The sequence below is a fragment of the Marmota marmota genome, unplaced genomic scaffold (assembly GCF_001458135.2).
Source record: "Marmota marmota marmota unplaced genomic scaffold, marMar, whole genome shotgun sequence".
NCBI classification, from domain to species: domain Eukaryota; kingdom Metazoa; phylum Chordata; class Mammalia; order Rodentia; family Sciuridae; genus Marmota; species Marmota marmota.
This window is the reverse complement of record NW_026000205.1, coordinates 6,310,928-6,333,243: the sequence shown is the minus strand read 5'-3', so window position 1 is coordinate 6,333,243 and position 22,316 is coordinate 6,310,928. Positions and strand designations below refer to the sequence as shown.

The 22,316-nt window shown below is 46.5% G+C and overlaps 1 protein-coding gene across 1 annotated transcript in view; it reads left to right on the top strand.

Annotated features, from left to right (window-relative positions):
- The window catches only part of Grik5 (glutamate ionotropic receptor kainate type subunit 5), a 59,522-nt gene that overhangs the window by 20,178 nt on the left and 17,028 nt on the right, over positions 1-22,316 (top strand). Inside the window, 4 exon segments of the mRNA XM_048790788.1 lie at positions 2,737-2,940; positions 20,516-20,632; positions 20,815-20,924; positions 21,267-21,440. Of these exon segments, the coding sequence (XP_048646745.1) occupies positions 2,737-2,940; positions 20,516-20,632; positions 20,815-20,924; positions 21,267-21,440 (605 nt within the window).

Sequence of the window (22,316 nt, the reverse complement as noted above, 5' to 3'; positions counted from 1 at the left end):
TGCCCCACTGCCTGCTTGCCGTGTAGGACTTTCACCTTAGACTCTTTTTGCAGAAACCTGAAGATATTGGATTAGGGGCTTCTTAAAAACCTTTGGTTGGGAGGGTCCAGGGCTCTGAATCTTAGATCATTGTTTTCTGACCCGAGTTCTATCTTAGGACCCAGTTTCTGTTTTTGTCTCTATAAGCTCAGACTCTGATTCTGAGACCTTAAACCCAATTTCCTCAATATTGAATTTGAAGATCAGCTTGGCATAGTGGAAAGAACAAGGGCTTCAGAGTACACATTGGGTTGTGAATCTCAGCTTTGTCCTGTATCCCTTCCCGTGGCTCTGCTTTAGCTGTGTGTCTTTGTGCTGGACGCTTTACCTTCCTAAGCCTCGTTTTCCTCCCCTGTATACCAAGAAGGCTGTATGAAAGACTTCCAGCTCCAACATGGGTACTTCTCTTAGAATTCTTGATTTCTGAGCCTCTAATTTTGGTACCTGACCCAGAGCCCCATCTCTGTGTCTGGCTTCTCCCATGTCCACATTATGATTCTGTCCAGTTGAGCTCAGTCTAGCATAGGTGGAGCAGAGCTTTAGAATCAGATTGACTTGTCCTACTGAGTTACTTATGACTTCATTCTCTGGACCTCAGTGTCCTCATCTCTAAAGCAGAGGTAATAATACCAACCTCCCACACTGACAGAAGAGCTGTCACACAGCAAGCCCACAAGAAATGCTAGCTGCTGCTGCTATTATTAGTATTATCTCACATTCCTGCTCCCAGTTCCACACTTTTGGATTTGAAAAGGCAGCTTGGTAGAGAAAGAGAAATACTGACTTCCCCCATCTGGTTGTCCCTCAGCTGTGGGCCTCTGGTCTCCTGGAGTCCAGCGCCAATGACAGGAGGCTTAATGGGAGGTGATTCTATCTATTGCTATGTAACAAACCACCTCCAAACTCAAAGACTTAAAATAATAATGATTCATTAGTTCTTGAGATTCTGTGGGTTAAGTGGGCAGCTTTTGGCTGGTCTTGTCTGGGCTCACTGTGGCTGTATTTAGTTGGTGGCCAGATTTCACAGGAAGGGCCAGAATGCCTCTAAGTACTGGCTCTTGGCTGGCCCGCCTTGGTCTACTCATCATCCAGCAGGCTAGCCTGGATTTCTTTACATGGGTATCCCTGAGAACCGTTCTGAAAGCAGAGGCTCTAGAATTCACACATTCTGTTGGCCAAAGCAAGTCATCAGGGCAGCTTGGCCCAAGTAGTGGGAAGGTAGACTGCACCTGGAAGAGGCAGCAAAATATTATGTTCTCATCTATCACAGAGCTCACTAATTATAAATGGTGACACGTCATGCCCTTTAGGAACCTCAGTGTACACATGTGTAAAGATGAGTCTAATATTGCTTATTTATTTATTTAGGGATGCTTGAGATTGAATCTAGGGCACTCTACCACTGAAATAAATCCCCAGCCCTTACTATTTTTTATTTTGAGACAGGATCTCACTAAATTGCTCAGGCTGGTCTTAAACTTGCAATCCTCCTGCTTCAGCCTTCTGAAGGATTACAGGCATGAGCCACCACACACACACACCTAATATTGCTTGTTTTACTGTAAGGTATCTGTGAGGAGCTAAAGTGAGGTAATGGAGAGAACACAAACAGCTGGTGCTTAATACACGGTAATCATCATGGATGTTATGACCAAAATTTTCTACTGGTTATTTCCTAAGTTATTTCACTCATTAGTCCAAAGAGACACTGTACAACAACCATTTAGACAATCACTGTGTCAAGATAGGTTTCCCTTTTGTATGATCTTCTCCGCATTACTTGTCTTACTAGCATTTGGGATGTTCTCTTTGCTTTTGTGTTTCTTTGGCATAATGGGGTCAGTAAAACTTGCTTACAACCCTCAGAAATAAGCATCTGTGTAGCAAAAGGCCAGGGATTACAAACTGGCAGGTGTGTGTGTTTGGCCTGCAGAGCATTAAAATAAATGGTATTAGAATCTGAATTAGTTGCTAACATTTATAATCAGGAGATTTTACGAAACAATCTAGGTTTCCAAATTCTGTTGAAATCACACCATCTGGCATCTCAGGCCTGCTTCCCTCATAGTAGTGCTGGGCTGGAGCTAAATCCTGGTAGGGGACACATTCTTTGGTCCATTGGTGGCTCATGAATTCAGCTTATTAAGTCACTCCTGGTAGCATGAAAAAATGAAATAGGGCAGAAAAGAAAATACCAGTGTACTGCCTATGATCACTAAGGGCAAGGACTACTTTGTGGAATTAGGTCTAGTTGTGTGTGTGCATGTGTTGGGGGTGACTTGAGTTGCAAGGTAAACTCTCTCTTACTGTGGTTCATAACTAAAAAAACAGAAAGCCCTGTTCCAGTTTGACACAAGCTCTATCCAATCCTATTTTCTTCCAATCTCTCTCCTCCCTTATAGGCATTTCAGCTGGAGACCAAGGAACATCAGGTTGGCTGAGGAGATTAAGATGGCTCCCTGTGATCTGCTAGGGGCTGGCAGGGTTCATGAAGCTTTCCTCCCAGATTTTAGGCCCCTTTCCCACTTGGAGCATTTGTAAGTGAGGACATGTGCAGTGAATCTGTCCTCCCAACTCTGCAAGCAGATTGCTGCTCTGGCTGCCTGGTCCAGGCCCTTGAGGCTCACTGGGGCTCTGGGATCTCCAGTCCAGCTGGAGATATCCAGTCTTTGACCCCTGCTCTCTTTGCTCACCCAGGAAAACCCGTATGTCATGCGACGACCCAACTTCCAGGCCCTGTCAGGGAACGAGCGCTTTGAGGGTTTCTGTGTGGACATGCTTCGGGAGCTGGCTGAGCTGCTGCGCTTCCGCTACCGCCTGCGGTTGGTGGAGGATGGGCTGTATGGGGCACCTGAGCCCAATGGCTCCTGGACAGGCATGGTTGGCGAGCTCATCAACCGGGTACGTCTGGGCCAGGGATGGGGAAGAGGTCTTGGAGTGGGCAAGTGAGGGAGGGAGGGCAGCAAGTGTAGCCTCAGAACCTGTCTGACACATGGCAAAAAGAGAGTCATTAAAGGCCCCTCCGCCAGCCTGGGTGATAGGGGCTGGGCACCTGTGTTTGGGAGCCCCATGAGGCTGGACAGTGTATCACCCCATGCCCCCTGTCCCCAACCGGCCACCTTGGCTTAATCAGTGCTCAAAGATTTATCGAGTGGATGAAATAACACAGAGTGGGGATGGAGTGCAGATCTGAGTGATCATGTCAGGCTTCCTGTAGGAGCTGAAGCTCAGAATAGGGGCTCACCTTGTTTGTGTGCTCTGCCCAGTATTGCAAAGGAGGACTGGCATATTGTGGGCATCGAGAGATGCTTCTCAGACTTACACATTCACTCAGTCAGTAGTTTTTGGAATACCTATGGTGTGCCTTTCCCCTTGTTGGGCATGAGATATAGCAAGCGGGGAGCACCATAGACCTTGGCCTACCCCTAAGAACTTCAAGTCTCTTTAGGGTTCAGGAAGCAAATGATCATACCCTAGAGCCATTTGGTCTAAAATGGAAAAAACTCAGAGGAGGGGCCCATGGCAGGCACTGGACCCAGGTTCCACAGAGGGCTTTCTGGAAGAGGCAATGCCCAAATCATTTCATGGAGGGTATGAAGAAGTCAGCAGGTGATGGGGTACAGGAGGGGGATGTATTTGGAGCAGAGGAAACAGCATCTACAAAGCTGGGGGGCCTGAGAGAGTGGGGAGCTCTGGAAGAGCTAGCTGGGCCTGCAAGTGGGCAGGACTTGGATGAAGGTGAGGAGGGATAAGAGGCAGGGCCATGGGAGGCAAGGGTGCCATGCAAAGAATGTTTTGGAGTCAGACAAACCTGAACTGGAATCCTTGGGTGAGTCATTTCTTCAAATCCTTTTTTCCCCTCCCTAAGGTAGAGATAGGACCTGACAGGTCTGTGGTGAGTAGAGACAAGTTCCTCACACACTGCTTATCAGACAGTGGGGACCAAGGTGGTGTTCCTATTTCTATTTCAGATGGAGAAATTGGGAGGGCACATGGCAAGAGACAAGACTGTGCCAAACAGGCCCCAGTTTAAGTCACACTCAGAGCTAGTGTGAAGAGCAAGGAACTGGCCAGGAACAGTCAGGGTGGCCTTGACATTGGGCTTGGCTGAACTCATCAGAGATTCTTAGCTCCTATCTCTCCTATGCCAGAATTTACTACATCCAAGCCCCTGAATGTCACCAGGATAGACATGAGTAGGGCACTTTGCTTCACAAGGACATTTATCCCTTAGGGCACTGATATTCAAGTTATTCTGACTGGAACTTTTTTCTATTATTGAAAGCTTCTTCTGAATCCTGGACAAAAGGAGAGCTCCTCTGGTGGAGCAGAGTCCCTGAGTCCTGGCTGCGCGGTCTCCCCCCCCAACTCCCGGGGCAGGCCCTGAGGCACTGCCTCCTCGGTCAGGCTGCCATCTGGTTTGAAAGCTTCTGCCCCAGGGTGGGTTTTAAGGCCTGAAGCCCAAAGAGGCACCTGATGAGACAGAGGGCAGAGGCCCAGAACTGGTGGCCCTGCTCCCACCAGACTGCTAAGCTTCCCATGACCTGTTTCCACAGTCTGGTCCTCAGTCATATGAGCTCAGAAATTTTCTTTGATTAGGAACCCTAGAAATAGGCTCTGGGGCTGGGGTTATGGCTCAGAGGTAGAGCGCTCACCTACCATGCATGAAGCACTGGGTTCCGTCTTCAGCACCACATAAAAATAAAATAAAGATATTGTTATAACTAAAAATAAATATTAAAAGAAAGAAAAGAAATAAGCAACTGACGATCTATAAACTGCATGCCAGTTTATTCATCAAAAAAGAAGGAAGTTCTGGAACAGTAATTATTTACAGCTGCCCAATCTTGGGCCAGTCTTAACCTTTGTGTTTCTGGACCTGCTCAGTGGGGTGGGCAAGATTATTTGGTGCTGGGGGACAAGGTTTTGTGATTGGTTGCTGTGACTTTAACCCTGAGTCTTGGCTCTGCTGTGCCCCAGTTATGTGACCTTGATCAGGCTATTTAACCTCCCTGTCACTTAGTTTCTTCAACTGTAAAATAAGTGTGAACATGAAATGAATGAGTCCACTTAAGAGGCCTAAAAAGGGCCTGGAGGGTAGGAAGTGATAAATGCCTATGTCCTATGCTCTTGTTGTTCTTATTCCTCTTGGCATGGCCAGCTCAAGAGTACATTCATGTTCTTATCCACTAGCTACCCAGCTAGTATTGATTGAGCACCTACTGTGTACTGGGCCCTGTGCTTTATCATGGGGTACAGTAGTGAACAAGGCGGATCTGGGATAGCCTCTACTGCTGAGTGTAGTAAAGAGTTCAGGCCTCAGCAAATTAATGGGATGCCCTCAAAGACTTTGGGTTGGCTCCATTGTAGGAGGGGGTGCAGGCAGCAGTGGCAGCAGGACTAGTAAGGAGGTTCAGGGTGAGATGGTATACCTGGGCCCCAACACAGCAGGGATGGAGACTTGGGGAGGGATTGTAGAGCCCAGGTCTTGGTAACAGCCTTGGGAGTGGAAGCAGGAGGGAGAAGGCAGGCGGGTGTTCTTCCCTTGTCTGGCTGGGGCAGCTGGCAGCGATGACATTTATGGAGAGAACAGTGGAGGAGAAGCAGGCTGCGAATGCTAAGCAGGGTGGGGCTCAGCCTTGCTGAGTCTGCGCTGCCAGCAGAGCTATGTGGGAATCGCCGCCACATCACCACGACAGCAGCAGCTGCTGTTGGCCGACTTCACACTGTGTGCCAGGAATGTTCCAAGTGTTACTTAACTTCGTTCTCATAACAATTCTTCATAGTGCAGAGGTTCACTGTCCTCCTACCAATGTAAGATCCGGGGCTCAGCAGCAAAGGGACTTGCCCCCAACTCACAGTGCTGTAGCAGGTGTCTGTCCCCAGGCCCATGCCGTTTCAAAACCCCCAGCAGATACTAGAAAAGCCAGGAAAAATGTAGAAATTCACTGTTGCTGATCCAAGCACTCCTGTCCAGGCTTTGACTTGTGTTCACTCCTGGATGCCTCACGACCACCCAGCAAGGGACTGGCATTAGCCCCATTTTCTCAAATGCATAGAGTGAGGCACCAAGGTACTATGTCCAGCCTGTACAACAAATGACTGAGAGAACTACAGTGGGCACCCCAGTGGACTAGCTGGGAGACGGAGAGTGAATTTCAGATGGAAGACAGCCCTGGATGCTGGTATCTCTCCATTCCCAGTCACCCTTGGCTTGGGCCAGGTATCCGTTTTTTTTTTTTTTTTTTAAAGAGAGAGAGAGAGAGATAGAGGTAGAGAGAGAGGATTTTTTAATATTTATTTTTTAGTATTTAGCAGACACACATCTTTGTTTGTATGTGGTGCTGAGGATCAAACCTGGGCCGCACGCATGCCAGGCGAGCACGCTACCATTTGAGACACATCCCCAGCCCAGGTATCCTTGACCAGTGTCAAATTATGGTCCCTTTATTCCACCCAGTGGCCACTGCTGGAATTGGCCTCCTCCTCCCTGTCGCTGCTTTGGTGTGAATTGAAGCTCTGCTCCTCAGCCTCCTGGCCTCATGTCTCTCCATGCCTCAGTTGATCCTACGGCAGAATCTCTCTATAATTAAGTCTGACCTGTCCCTCATACTTTAGGTGAAACTCCATGGCCTCAGGATAAAATCTGTGCCTTCTGGTCTGGCCATCAAGGGTAGAACAGATATCAGGTTAGGGTCCCAGGAACATACTCAAGTCAGATTTACAGGCCAGGAGCATGGGAGGTACCCCTGGAAACCTGCCCTGTTAGGGATTGCAGGAAGCAGGCATGGGCAGAGGGTGAAGTTGAACTGCAATACAGGCCTGCTGTCCTATAGTCCTCCACCATGGACAGCTCCAGAGTTGGAATGGCCATCAAGGACATCCCTCCTAAGGTAATGGACCAAGCCTTTATGTCCCCCACAGATGCCATTGGACATGGACTGTCCTCGGGGTGGGTCACCTTGGGTGAAGAGCTGTCCTGTCTCCTATTGTCAGAACTGAGAGCCATCAGCCAACAACACCCTGGGCAGCTAGAGCAGTGAATGCTCTGACAATGAGTGAGGGTTGAGGAGCCACCATGGCATCCAGTATACCAGCACACCAATTTGGAGCTGGACCACCAGCCCCAGATTTCCTGAAGTCCCACAAAATCCCTGCCAGGCTGCTTTATGTCCAGAACCTCGATTTCCCTTCCTGAAATGGGGCTCATATTACCTCACAAAGTATGGGGGAGTTAAATGCGGCTAATACCAGTCCCTTGCTGGGTGATTGTGAGGAGTCAAGGAGTGAATAGAAGTCAAAGCTGGACAAGAGCCTGGACAGGAGTGCTTGATCAGCAACAGTGAATTTCTACATTATTCCTGGATTTTCAAGTATCTGCTGGGGGTTTTGAAAAGGCATGGGCCTTGGGACAGATACTTGCTACAGCACTATGAGTTGGGGGCAAGTCCCTTTGCTGCTGAGCCCCAGATCTCACATTGGTAGGAGGACAGCCAACCTCTGGGCCATGAAGGATCATTATGAGAACTGTAGAACTGCTGTTCCTAACCCCTCCATCTAATGTCTGATTTCAGGTTTTTGTTTTGTTTTGTTTTGTTTTTAAGGCACTGGGGGTTGAACCTAGGGGCACTCAACTACTGAACTAAATCCTCAGTCCTTTTTTATTTTTTATTTTGAGACAGGGACTCACTACATTGCCCAGTCTGGCTTCAAGCTTGCCATCCTTCTGCCATTAGCCTCCCAAGTAGCTGGGATTACAGGTGTGCACACCACATCTGGCTGATTTCAACCTTCTTACTTATAGTCCTCATCAAACCTTGTCTCCTGGGGATGCACAAAGTCCCCTAGATGCCATTTTCAAATACCATATCACAATTGTCTTCCAATTTCAAAATTTTTATGCGTTGAGAAAATCATAGGTGAGAGAGAAAATGAATATCAATACAGAATATCTCTGCTTTATGATTTTAAAAATCATCTCATTTTATGCATAGATTTTTGAGCCATTTTATAGTTTTATATCATATTGTGTTTCAGGTTATAAAACAATATATGGTAAGTATAATTCCATTTCACATAAAATGTATATATACATCAAAAAATTAAAAGTGCTTCTGTATGCCATCGAAAGTTGTTGTATAGCTAGGAAGTAGACCAGTGTAGAGTGAATGCTTGCATGTGCAAGGCCCTGAGTTCAGAAGTTGCTCCAAGCCATTTAAAAACAGTTTCTTTATGTTCATTAATTACATATGTAATACAAAGTGATGCAAAATCACATTTTGGAGATAACCACTATTATGAGTGTGGGTATATTTTTGTAACTCATTTTATATAAACTCATTAATACATGTATTTAAAGTTTTAAACTTTTATTTTTTATAAAAATGGTATCCAGCCAGGCACAGTGACACACACTTATAATTCTAGTGACTTGGGAGGCTGAGGCAGAAAGACCAAAAGTTCAAGGCCAGCCTAGTCCATTTAGTGAGACCCTGTCTCAAAATAAAAAGCGTGTGAGGCTGGGGGTGGGGTGGGGTGGAAATACATCTCAGTGGTAGATCACCCCTGATTTCAGTTCCCAGTACTGGAGAGGAAAAAAGTATCCTGTTACACATACTATTTTGTAATTTGCTTTTTTTCACTTATAGCTTGACATTTTTTCTGTTGGTACACATATTTCTGCCTTTTAAAAGGGCGGGTGGTGGCTAGGGATATAGCTTAGCAGTAGAGTGCTTGCCTAGCATGTGTGAGGTCCTAGGTTCAGTTCCAAGTGTAGGTGGGGGAAGAGTGAAGAGGGGGAAAGGAGAACACAGGGGCTTACCAAAGGGCTGTGAGTGAATTTTCCACATGGATCTGCCTTATTTTTTAAAATCGACCAAAAAAAGGCAGATACATTTAGCCATTCATTTATCGATTAACTTATTTATTAAGCACCTATTGTGCACCTGGCCCTGTTCCAACCACTAGGAGGAAGCAGTGTACAGAACAGATATACTTCCTACCTACCCTGAAGCTAATGTTTCATTTTTTTTTTATTGGATCTTTATAGTTCTTCATAGTAATTGGGTTCAGCCCAACAAACTCATGCATGCTTGGAAATCGATTTCAGTTCATGATCCTTCCCTTTTCCTTACCATCCTCCCTCCCCTCTCCCATTCTCTTTCCACTACTAGACTTCCTTTTGTTTATCTATTAATTTATATTCAATTGATTATTTATGTTATCCTATCCTTCCCTTCCCTTTTCCTTTATTTTACTCTAACTTCTGCATATGAGAGAAAACATTCAACCTTTGAGTTTCTGAAGTTTGGCTTATTTCACTTAGCATGATATTCTCCATTTCCATCCATGTACCGGAAAATGCCATAATTTTAGGGTTTTTTTAAATTTATTTTTTTATTTTTTAATTTTTTATTGTGGGTTGTTCAAAACATTACAAATTTCTTGACATATCATATTCGACACTTTGATTCAAGTGGGTTATGAACTCCCACCTTCACCCCATACACAGATTGCAGAATCACATCAGTTACACATCCATTGATTTACAAATTGCCATCCTAGTGTCTGTTGTGCTCCGCTGCCTTTCCCATCCTCCCCCCCCCCCCCCCCACCTCTCCCCTCCCATCCCCTCCTCTCTCTCTACCTCCTCCACTGTATAACCCTGAGGGTCTCCTAGTTTTGTTTTTTTTTTTTAATGACTGAGTAGAACTTCATCATATATGTATACTACAGTCTCTTAATCCATTCATCTACTGACGGGCATCTGGGTTGATTCTATAGTTTAGCTATTGTGAATTGTGCTGCTATAAACATTTGGCTGTATCACTGTATTGCTGTAGTATGCTGATTTTAGATATTTTGGGAAAATATCAAGGAGTGGGATAACTGGGTCATATGGTGGTTCCATCCCTAGTTTTTTGAGGAATCTCCATATAGCTTTCTAGAGTAGTTGTACTAGTCTGCAATCCCACCAACAATGTACACGAGTACCTTTTCATCACAACCTTACCAGTATTTGTTGTTGTTCATAGTCTTGATCATTGCCATTGGATTGGAGCAAGATGGAATCTGAGTGTAGTTTTGATTTTCATGTCCCTGATTCCTAGAAATGTTGAACTTTTTCTCATATATTTGTTTATTCATTAGCCATATGTGTTTCTTCTTTTGAGAAAAAAAATTTAAAATCTTTTGCCCATTTATGGATTGGGTTATTTATTTATTTATCTATTGGCATCTGCTGAGCCCCAGATCTCACATTGGTAGGAGGACAGCCAACCTCTGGGCCATGAAGAATCATTATGAGAACTGTAGAACTGCTGTTCCTAACCCCTCCATCTAATGTCTGATTTCAGGTTGTTTTTTTTTTTTAAGGCACTGGGGTTTGAACCTAGGGGCACTCAACTACTGTTTTTTGAGGTCTTTGTGTGTTCTGGATATTAATCTCCTATCAGAGGAGTAGCTGGCCAAGATTTTCTCCCATTCTGTCAGCCCTCTCTTCACGCTCTTAATTGTTTCCTTTGTTGTGCAGAAGCTTTTTAGTTTGATGGCGTCCCACTTGCTGATTTTTGGTTTTATTTCTTGTGCTTTGGGGGTCTTGTTAAAGAAGTCAGTACCAGTACCTCTATGATGAAGTGTTAACCCTGTGTTTTCTTCTAGAAGTTGTAAAGTTTGTGGCCTAATTTCTAAGTCTTTGATCCATTTCAATTTGAGTTTTGTGCAAGGCGAGATATAGGGGTCTAGTTTTGTTTTTCTACATATCGCTGTCCACTTTTCCCAGCACCATTTTTAGGCTATCTTTTCTCTAAAAAAAAAAATATATATATATATATATATATTGGCCATCTTTGTCAAATATTAGAAGGCTGTAGGTATGTGGATTTGTCTCTGTGTCTTCTGTTCTTTTCCATTGGTCTTCATGTTTATTTTGATGGCAATATCATGCTCTCTAGAATAATTTCAGATCAGGTATTGTGATGCCTCCTGTGAAACTAATGTTTTAGTGGGGAAGCTGACAGCATATATATTAATGTCATGCCAGATGGTGAATGCATTGTGAATAGAAATAAAATAGGGTAAGGGATAAGAAGTATTTGGTGCATAGATATGTTTTGGGTGGTTAGGTGGAGTTTGGGGGAAAAGCCTGAGTGAGATGAGGAAATCAGCCCTGAGAAGACCTGTTAGGAAGTGGGTGACAAGGACAGGGGCTTTGTCTCTGTGTCCCACTTCTGTATTCCCAGCTCTTAGAACTGTCAAACACCCAGCAGGTACTCAGTAAATACTTGCTAACGGATTGGTAAGTCTGGGGGAACAATATTTTCCGGGTCGAGTACAAAACCTGGAGGTCAAACTGAGCTTTCCTGTGTCCAGGAAGCAGTGATGGGGCTGGAAGGGCTGAGGAGAGGGAGCGAGGGAGCCCATGGGGCAGTGAGGTCCAAGAGAAGGCTCAGATCAAGGGCGGTGGGGTCTGGAAGGCACAGGTAAGGATTTGGGATGTTATTTTTATTGTGTTACAAAGCCATTGTATGGGTTTTTTTTTTTTTAAGAATTTAAAAAAAATTTTATTAGTTATTGATGAACCTTTATTTATTTATTTGTTTGTTTCTTTATATGTGGTACTGAGAATCGAACCCACATGCCAGGCAAGTGCTGTACCACTGAGCCACAACCCAGCTCCCTATTGTATGGTTTAAGTGGGAGATGTACTGTGATTTTTTTTTCTCCTTTTTATTGAAGTGAAATTCATAAAATTAACTATTTAAAAGATACATATCAGTGGCATATAGTACATTCACAGTGTTATGTAATCACCGCCTGTATGTAATTCCAAAACATTTTCATAACCCCCAAAGAAAACCTTGTACTTACTAAGTAGTCACTTCCCATTCCCCCTTCTCTCTCCCACCCCTGGAAACCACCAATCTTTCTGTCTCCATGGATTTACTTATTATAGATATTTCATGTAAATGGAATCATCTAGCCTGTTATTTCTGGCTTCTTTCACTTAGCATCACTTAGCATGGTGTTTTCAAGGTTCATCCACATTGTAACAGTTCTCAGCACTACATTCCTCATTATAGCTGAATAATATTCCATTGCATGGATATGCCATCTGGATTTAATTTTTAAAATTTCTTAAAAGTGATCACTCTGGCTATTCTCTTGAGAAATAGCCATAGTGGGGCAAGAGTAGAAGCAGATGGTTCATGTAGGAAGCTATTGGATCAGAAAAGGTATGGGCCAGAGAAGACATTGACTTGGGCATGAGAGACATTTGTGGCAGAGGTGCTACCAGATTGGATGTATACAAGTGGAATCAGAGGTGACTGGGGAGTTTGGCCAGAGCAGCTGGGTAAACAATGCAGGCCAGTTTCCACCATGGGGTGGTTGGGTTGAGAAACAAGTGTTATGTCTGGACATGGATTCTTCAAGATGCTTGTCTGAAATTGAAGGGAAGATGTATGGGTTCCATTGTGTGTCTGGAGCATGAATTAACGAACTCATCCCCTATTGATGGATATCTGGTCATTTCCTGTTTTGCTAGCACAGACAATGCCCCTGTAGACTTGGCCTGTGAATTTGCAGGAGTGTCCCTGGGTGACACATTTTAAGAAGTAGAACTTCTGGGTCAAGGGTATGAAATTTTTAAAAGTATATATTGCTAAGTGGCTATTGAAAAAGGTTTTACCAATGTATATTCCCACCAAAAGTGCATGAGAATATCAAATTTCCCACATTCTTGCTAACAGCGGATATTATCAATCTTAAAAAAAAAAACTTTGCCAATCTGAAAAGCTAAAAATAATATCTGATTTTTTTAATATTTATTTTTTAGTTGTAGTTGGACACAATACCTTTATTTTATTTATTTATTTTTATGTGGTGTTGAGGTTTGAACCCAGGGCCTCGCCTGTACAAGGCAAGTGCTCTACCACTGAGCCACAACCCCAGCCTAATATCTGATTGTTTTAACCAAAACAGAATGTTACATGACTGAGTATTAATCCCCACATGAATGTACTGTTATTTATCTAACCATTTTTTATATTTAGTTATTTTCAAGCATTTTTATTTGTACTGTTATAAACAACTATAAACAAATATCTTTCTACATAAAAGCTTTGCCTGAATAGCAGCTTCTTTTTTCTTTTCTTTCCCTCTCCTCTCCTTTCCTATTCTTCTCCAGTCTTCTCTTCTTTTTGAGACAGGGTCTTCTTATGTTGTTCAGGTTGGCCTTGAACTCCTGGACTCAAGAGATCCTCTTGCCTCAGTCTCGTAAGTAGCTGGGACTATAGGCATGTGCCACTGCACCCAGCTTATTTACTGAAGATTGATTTTTGCACAGAATGACTGGACAAAAGAGGAAGACCCTTTCTATGGCCTTTGTTATATATAGTTGAATAGCTTTCCAGAAAGACTACACCAGTTTCTATACAGGCTTCTTCTCAGAATTGAGTGCTTTTTGTTTTAGGGCTTTGTTTTGTTTGTTTTATTGTGATACTGGTGATTGAACCCAGGAGTACTCTAACCACTGAGATACACCCCCAACACATTTTATTTTTATTTATTTTATTTTTGAATATTACATTTAAAAAAATTTGTTCTAATTAGTTATACATGATAGTAGAATGCCTTTTGATACATCATGCATAAAGGGAGTATAGCTTCTCATTCTTCTGGTTGAATATGTTATTTTTTATTCTGAGACAGGGTCTCACACTAAGTTCAAGGCTGGCCTTGAACTCATGACTCTCCTGCCTCAGCCCTCCTCAGCACTGAGTGTTTTGATTAGTTTTTAGCAATAGAAACCCTCTGTCATTTTTGTAGGTGGCAAATTGTTTTTATTATTCCCACTTTAGTGGACCACAATGGGGCTTATGTGGTCAGGTAAAAGATGGAATCTGGGCCCATGTTCAACTTAGAATGGGTCTTCATAGGGCTATGGACCCACCTTGTGTTTTCCCAGTTCCTGACTGTATAATAAATAGACATACGTAACAGCCAGCAGCATCCCACACAGAGGCACTGACATGTGGAGCCAGGGCCATTATGGTAGAAAGAACCAAGTGGAAGCCCCTAGAACTCCCCATCTTTCTCAGGATAGTAATTCAAAAGCAATTTTACATCCTTAGGGGAAATTGCAGAGATTAGTTCCACCATTAACAGCTTAAAAAAGCAGGGGTAGTGATACCACCCTCATTCCGCTGGCCCATTTGGCCTGTGCAGAAGGCAGATGGATCTTGGAGAATGACTGGATTATTTTCACTGTAATCAGGCGATGACTCCAATTGCAGTCGTTGTCCCAAATGAAGTATCTTTACTGGAAGAAATCAACACAGCCCTTGGCAGCTGGTGTGAGCTACTGACCCGGCAAATGCTTTTTCCTCTATCAATTTCCAAGGACCACCAGAAGCTAACAGTGTGCATCTTCACAGCCTTGCCTCAGGGCAACATCAACTCTCCCACTTTCTGCCATGATAAAAGGGGCAGAGAACTCGATCTCAAGGGTTCCCACAGCATCATGCTGATCCACACGTTGACAACATGATGCTGATCTGATCTGAGGAGCAGGAGATAGTTTTGTAAATGAGGTTGGCCATAAATCCCCTGCTGATGTCTGTCAGGTCCAATCTGGAGATGAAGATAGCACCAGTTAGTTGATTAAAATCCCATCAGTTTTTTGAACAGAGAGAATTGAATATAAAGGATTGTTAACTAAATGTAGTTATTGACGAGCTAATTGAAAAGATAAAAAGAAAATCAAAGGGTCACTCAGGCAGCAACTGCAGGTAGCAGCTATCACCCTTGGGCTGAGGTGACAAGGGGAAGAGATTGAAAAGATGAAAACTTAGGAACCTACCAGAAGACCACTCAGAGCCAAGACTCATTAGTCCTGAGGAGAGAACCCTATTTGCTTGATATGTGACATTTTTTGGATTTGGGGACAACTTATAATCACATTAGATTGTATAATTTCCATTCACTTACTTTCCAAACAAACCATATAACTTGTCATTTCTAGTGTGGTCTGGAGTACACACCAGCTCTGTAAGCGAGTTTAAGTTGGCAGCTGATGGCCCAGCAGATCCACAGATCTACAGAGAGCTGCTGGCAAATGGGATGCTATATGGGGCCGCGCTGGTGTCAATAGGCAATTAATTCATGGAACAAACTCAAGCCCTCTGCAGTAGCTGTTCTCTTTTGAGAAACTACTTCTGGCTTCTTTTCTAGGCCCTGCTAATAACCCAACACTTTCCCATGCCTGTGAGTGACTGTGTGGCCTCTTCAAGACCTGGGTGTGTCACTTCTGGGTCAGTCAGATCCCACCAGGAGATAAGCCACACAGATATTTGAATGAAGAAGAGAATTTTGTTCTAGGTATAAAGTTGTTCACTAGGTAAATGTGAGCATGAAAATTCCAAGTCAGGAGGTTTGACTCGTTCTCCTGTAAAGGGCCAGGGAGTAAGTATTCTGACTTTCCGTCCATTCTGCCATAACCACTCAGCCCTTGTGTTGTGTGAAAACCAGTTTGACAACATGTAAACAAGCAGGCAGACTGTATTCCAATAAAACTTTATTTACAAAACTAGATAAATGAGCTGGCTTTGGCCTGGGGTCCATGATTTGCCCACCTTTGCTCTTAGTGTCCTGCAGGAAGTGGCCACAGGAGGAGCTTTTGCTGCTGCTGCTGGTGTTTCTGAAAGGGCTGGCTCTGCAAGTGTTGGGAAGCTGTAAACTGGCTTCATCTGCTATCGTGGAAAGGAACCACTGCTGCCAAGGGGCCCACGCAGGCTGGGAGGAAGAGAACAGAGACAGGAAGGAGCAAGCTCTCTCCCCCTGCAACTCGGCAGCCTCCCTCTAGTGCCCCCCTATGGGCAGAGCCTTCAAGGCAGGAATATAGGTTGCACATAGCCTCTATATTTGGAGCTGAGGGAGAATCACAAGTGCTTTGATTGGGCACTTAGATGATCCCCCTTGTAATTCCTAATTTGAATTCGTCCTAATTTCATTCTAGAGATTAGACAACTTTCAGGGTCCCATTGGAGAAAAGTGTGGGAGTGCATGTTAAGATGGGAAGACTTATCTAAGAAAGAGGTATTTCTGCTGGGAAATGAGGGTGAGGAGGAGGTAAGAGGGGGTCCAATAGGCTTTGACAGGAGCCTAGAAGGAATTCACAGCATTTGAGGATCCTTTAGTCCTACCTTCAGAACAAAACCCAAATCCGACCACCACTTTCCACTACCACTGCTGACCCTCAGTCCTGCTCCACCATCTCCCTGGGCATTTTTAGTCAGCTCCCTGGTCCCTGCATCCACTCTGGTGCCTGCAGTCTGCTCCCACTCTGGTGCCTGCATTCTGCTCCAAGGGCGTCCTCTGTTGCCCTTGGAGCAGAGCCCGACCCCTCACCATGTCTCACAGGTCCTGCAGGGCTGTGTTCCCTCCATGCCACACTTCCCATCCCTCCTGTTCTCCCACAGCCTCCCTGATCACTGCAAGCCACTTCCCACCTCAAAAACCACCCACTGTCCCACAGCCTGGAACTTGCACACCAGGTCTTCTCTTATCTTGCCCTTGTGCTTCCTTCAATATGGGTCTCAAATGAGACCCTACAGCAGAGAGTTATCCAAAGCACTGTCTTCCATGGGTCTCTGTTGCCCTGCTTTGTTTTACTTCGTTGCACTTGTCACTTTGTGTGTTTGTATTCACAATACTCCCAAAGCTAGTATTGTGCTTGGCCAGTAGAGGGCGTCCAGCAAAGATATGTTGAGCAGGTAAATGAGAGAATGAATGAACAAATGCAAAGGGCACAGCAGTTGTGATGCAACTGGAGATGGAGATGCAACTTGGGCTGGAGACCAAGATGTCAGGGGGTGAGGCAGGCAAGGTTTCAGGAGCCAGATGGAGCAGGGCCTCATGGAGGAACAGGTGAGAATCGGGGCTGATAGTTAAAGAAGGATGAGCGGCATTGAGGTATTTAAGCAGGGGAGTGGTGTGAACAGATTGTAGCATATTGGAATCCCTTGGGCTGCCAGCTGAGTGGCCTGGGAGATGGAGATGAGCTTTCCAGTCACAGGTGGAGGCCTGGGCTGGGGTAGTCAGTGGAGGCAGAGATGAGTGACTCAGCTCTGCAGGTGTTTGGGGGCAGAATCAGGAGGGTTCAAAAGAGGCTGCAGGGACTGGGGATTTAGCTCAGTGGTAGAGCACTTAGCCTGTGCAAGGCCCAGGTTCAATCCCAAGCATGGAAAAAGAAAGTGTTTACAGTGAGGGCAAGGAAGACAGACATGTACAGGATGACCCCCAGATTTCAAATGTGATGGCTTCAGGGAAGATGAGATTCAGATCAGTCTTCGGGAGAAGGTAGATGTTGAGGTTGCTGAATGTTCCTTGGAGGTTCAAGGATTCATTCATTTCTTGAGCTCCCTGAAAGCCAAGGAAGGGTCATACCTGCACTTGACCTCAGATGCCCCCAGCCATGGAAGGATGTGGGCAGCAGAAAGGAAGTCTCCTCAGCAAGGGAGTGATTCCAAATCTGGGAGCAGCTAGGTCAAGACACCTACCCTCTCTGTGTCTCAGTTTCTTCACATGTAGTATGGTGGGAATGTGGTCTCTCATTTTATAGGTTTCTCTGGGGGACCAAACAAGCTACTCCAAGAAAACCCGGAACAGTGGCCCTGTGGGAGCTAATATGTACTTAGAAGCACTTAGAAGGATAATGTGAATACTCAGAGGGCCTTGGGGTCGGGGTGAGTAGGGTCTGGAGGCTGCTTTGGGGTAGGCTTAAGCAGTGAGGTATACTGTAAGCCTCCAGTGATTGAGGAAGAGCAAGTACAAAGGTCCTGAGGTCAGGAGTGAGCCTGCTAAGTTGAAGAGCAAAAAGCAGGCCATTGTGACTGGAGGAGTGGGTAAGGGAGAAAGGGCATGAGAAGCCAGCAAGGCAGACTGCAGAGGGCCTCTGGGCCATGAAAGGGTTCGTCCTAGGTGCTGTGGGAGGCCATGCTTGGTTTTAACAGGAGACCATCCCTTTGGCTTATATGTGAGGAATTCATCCAGGGTCTGTCAGTGGTAGAAGGGGCATCTATGAGTGGTGTAGGTGAAGAGAGGTGGATAGATCTAAGAGTGTTTCAGGAGCAGTGCCACTGCCCTTGTTACTAGAAAGAAGCAGCAGGCCAGCTGATGAGGAGGTTGGTGAGCCTTCAAGGGACAGGGAGAAAGAAGCAGGGGGGCCTTCAGGCTTCCTGAGGAACTGGGGATAGCCAGGGCCCCTCGAACCCATCTGAAAGGCCACTGCTTCCTCTTCTCTGAAATGGGGACTGGGCCACCATGGGTGGCCACTAGGTGCATAAAATGAATAGGATTCCTGTGCTAGCTGGACTGTTCCTGCAACAGTTCACATCTTAGTCATAAATGTGACCAGCATACAGGAAAGGAGGTAAATGCTCCTCATTCTCAACACCCAGGAAGCCCCACAGATGTTGCCAGAATCAGATGGGGTTTGGGTCTCTGCCACACACCGGGCCTCTGTTATGCCTTGGGGCTGAGCTGGCTCAGTGCTTAAGCTATATCAGGCAGGTACCAGAGTGCCATCGCTTGTTGCCTTAAGCCCGCTGTTTGACCTGTGCCGCCTCAGCTCTGATTCATCTTTCAGGTCCGTGTCTGCTCTCCCTGATCTTGGGGCATTGTCTTTGGACTCTGCCCTGGCCCTGGATTTCATTTGGCACATTTGCATTTTCTCTGCTTTTGGGTTTGGTTTTTAGCCTGTGCCCCTCTACCTTGTAGTGCTTTCGGTGATCTGGGCTTGTGTTTGATCCCTGCCACCTATTCCTGCCTCTGGGTTAGGTCCTGGGCCTGGGCTGTCTCGCTGCCATCCAGGGTTGTGCTTTGATTCCTGTGTCATCTCATGGCTGTGGGTTCTGTTTCTGGCTGTGGCCTCTCCCTGACTGCAGATGGGGTTAGGCCTGGGTTGTCTACACTGGCTGTACCCTTCTGGGGACTGTGTCCTCTCTCCCCATCCCAGGTTATGTCCAGGCCTGGGTTCCCTCCTGTACCCTGTCTCAGCCCCTTCAGGACCTTGGCTGATTCATTTCAGCCTCAGGGGAAACTCCGTTTTTGAATTTAGGTTTCAGGCCCCTCCGTCCCTGGCCCCTGAGGCTGGGACCCAGTTGAGGCCCAGGGAATGGAGTCAGGTTGCTAAAAGGGGCATCCTGGGGCCCTGGTCTCCATCCTGGGACTAGGGATCTGTGGAGGACATGGTGCCTGACACCCTGTTTACAGATGAGCAAACTGAGGCCCAGAGATGTGAAGGTTGCCTGAGATCATGCAGCAGGCTGGGCATAGCCAGGGCTCCCACCTCCCCATGCTCACCTCACCTGCTCCATCATGTACAGGTGAATGCAAATGCTATATGTATATGAGGGCATGTGCTGGGCCATTAGGGACTATCCCTGCGTGTTGCTTCTTCCGCCTGTGTATTGGCATGTGTGGGTGAGATAGTGCAGAAGTGACTGTGTAGTGCTCCTCTGTGCAGTGCGTGCAGGAGTGTATGTGAAGTGCAGGGATTTTTTTAGGTCTTGTGTCCAGCCCTTGGCTAAAGACCAGCTACTGTCCCCTTAAGCCAGAGTGAAATGGCCTTTTGGATCAGCCAACATGTTCTAAAAGGGGTTCCAGATACACCAGCAGGTCCAACCCACACCCTGCTCTCTGTCCCACCCTTCACTGCTTAAGACCTGGACCCCAGCACCCTCCACTTGGGGCCCCACACAGCCTCCCCTGAGGTCATTTCAACTGAGCCAGACACTGTTCCTATATGTCTGGGGAGGCTTCAGGCACACATCTGGGTCACTAATGTCTTCCAGGGGCAAGAGAATAGAGGTCACATCCCCAGTTTGCAGTCCCCAGCAGCATCTTTTACTCACTAGTGCCTTTGCCTGAGACTTGGTTTCCCCATCTAAAAAAACGGGGCTGGGATTGGCCCAGGGAGCTGTTGGAAGGCGCGTACAAGATCATCTGTATGACTTGCTATCCAGCACGGAGCCTGGCACTTAATAAACATCACCCAGTGCTAATGATTAATGCAGAAGAGGTGAAACCAAGCCTGAAGAGGGTCCTGGAGCAAGTTGGTGACGAGTTATCTTAAGGCCAGTCTCAGGCTGTCTGCGTGTCTTTGGGTTAGTAGGGGACAGAGGTGAGTGGTGAGTTCTATAAAGCAGGTCCCTGATGATACTTGGTAGGGGAAGGGACAGGGCAATGACTGGGATTGAGCAGCTGGGCAAGACTAGGGCAGGAGGAGGCCTAAAGCCAGTAGGAGCTGTGAGGGCTGATGATGGCCCAAGGTGGACACCCAGAGCCAGTTCAGGCTCTCAGCCCTTGTGATCCCTTCCTCTCTCTCCTTTGCCCCCTCAGTGGCACAGGTTTCTCTCTAACTGCCCATCTCTGTCTTCCTTTCCTCCCCCTCTGCCCTATCCTGCTTCCCCTCCAGCAGAAGGCAGACCTGGCTGTGGCTGCATTCACCATCACTGCCGAGCGGGAGAAGGTCATCGACTTCTCCAAACCCTTTATGACCCTGGGGATCAGCATCCTCTACCGAGTGCACATGGTAAGCTCCCAATGGGGACCATGGACTGCAGCCTGACCCAGGGGATAGGGACAGGGCCTGCAAATGGGAACAGGACTCCCACTGGACCACAGATGGGCCCATCAGATTCCTGGCGCCTGACAGGGACCAGGGGTGAATATACAGTCCAGGTCAGGAGCAGCTCCAGATTTCACTCCCCACAGGGCCGCAAGCCTGGCTACTTCTCCTTTCTGGACCCCTTCTCCCCTGCCGTGTGGCTCTTCATGCTTCTTGCCTACCTGGCTGTCAGCTGTGTCCTGTTCCTGGCTGCCAGGTGAGTGCACTCTCTGCTGCCTAGGAGGGAGGGCAGGGACAAGGCATGAGCCCTTTCCCCTCATGGCTCTGCCTTTTGCTCTGTGGATCTCTATCTGGGCCATCTCCTTGCCTCTTCCCTGAAGAGGTGTCTCTCCATGTCTCTGTCTCTCTGTCTCTGTGTCTCTGTGTCTCTGCCTCCCTTTCTCTCTACCTTTCCTCTGCATGTATGTCTCCATCCATCTTTCTCTTTCCCTCCCACTTTCCCATCTCTGCTCCTCTGACCACAGTGGCTCCATGTCCCCCGACTTCTACCCTTTTCCCCTGCACCTGGGCCCATGCACCTGCCTATGTCTCTCCACAGGCTGAGCCCCTACGAGTGGTACAATCCGCACCCATGCCTGCGGGCACGTCCCCACATCCTGGAGAACCAATACACGCTGGGCAACAGCCTCTGGTTCCCAGTGGGGGGGTTCATGCAGCAGGGCTCGGAGATCATGCCGCGGGCGCTGTCCACACGCTGTGTCAGCGGAGTCTGGTAAGATGCTTTCTATCTGCCCGGCAGGGACTAGGGGTCATCTGAGTTCTGGAAGGTGTAGGAGGCTGCTGCAGTCCTCTGGGTGATCTCCATCTCCAGCTATGTGGCAGGGAATGGGGTCAGACACTGAGCCCCAGCATGACTGCCTACTAGCCATATAACCTTGGGTAGGCCCCATCCTTTCTCCATGCCTCAGTCTCCTCATCTGAAAACTGAGAATAAAAAGGCTTATGTCTGAGGTCTGTGAGGATTCAGTGAGGCAGTCAAGGAAAAACACCCTGTGAGCCTGACAGCCTGTGCTGACAGGAGGAGTTATGGTCACAACAGGAGAAACATCATCTGCTGTCACACACATTGCCCTGGTTATCACAGAGACTTAGAGTCCTTGAAGTCCCATAGTGACCTAGCATCCTGGAGAGAACTTATTTTTCCCCTTGGACAAGCTCCAGGAAGCCCCATGTCAGGGGGGCATTCACTGAGAACTCATGGTCTCTAGTCCACAGTTTTAAAAAAAATGTGGCATTAGATGCCAACACTCAATGTCCAGGCAAATTCATCCAGGCACAGTGGCACACAACTGTAACAGCAGTGACTCAGGAGGCTGAGACAGTGGGATCACAAGTTCAAGTTCAGCCTTAGCATCTTAGACCCTCAGCAACTTAGCAAGACCCTGTCTCAAAATAAAAAATTAAAAGGGCTGGAGATGTAACTTACTGGGCTCAACCCCAGTACCAAAAAAATAAAAAAAACGGAAAATTTACCCACAAATCTAGGAGACCTGTCAGCACTGACCGGCATCCCAGCTGACATCAACTTCAGGCCCACACTCCCCACTTCCATTACTCTCTGGCCTGGCCTCACATTTACCTCCCTGGT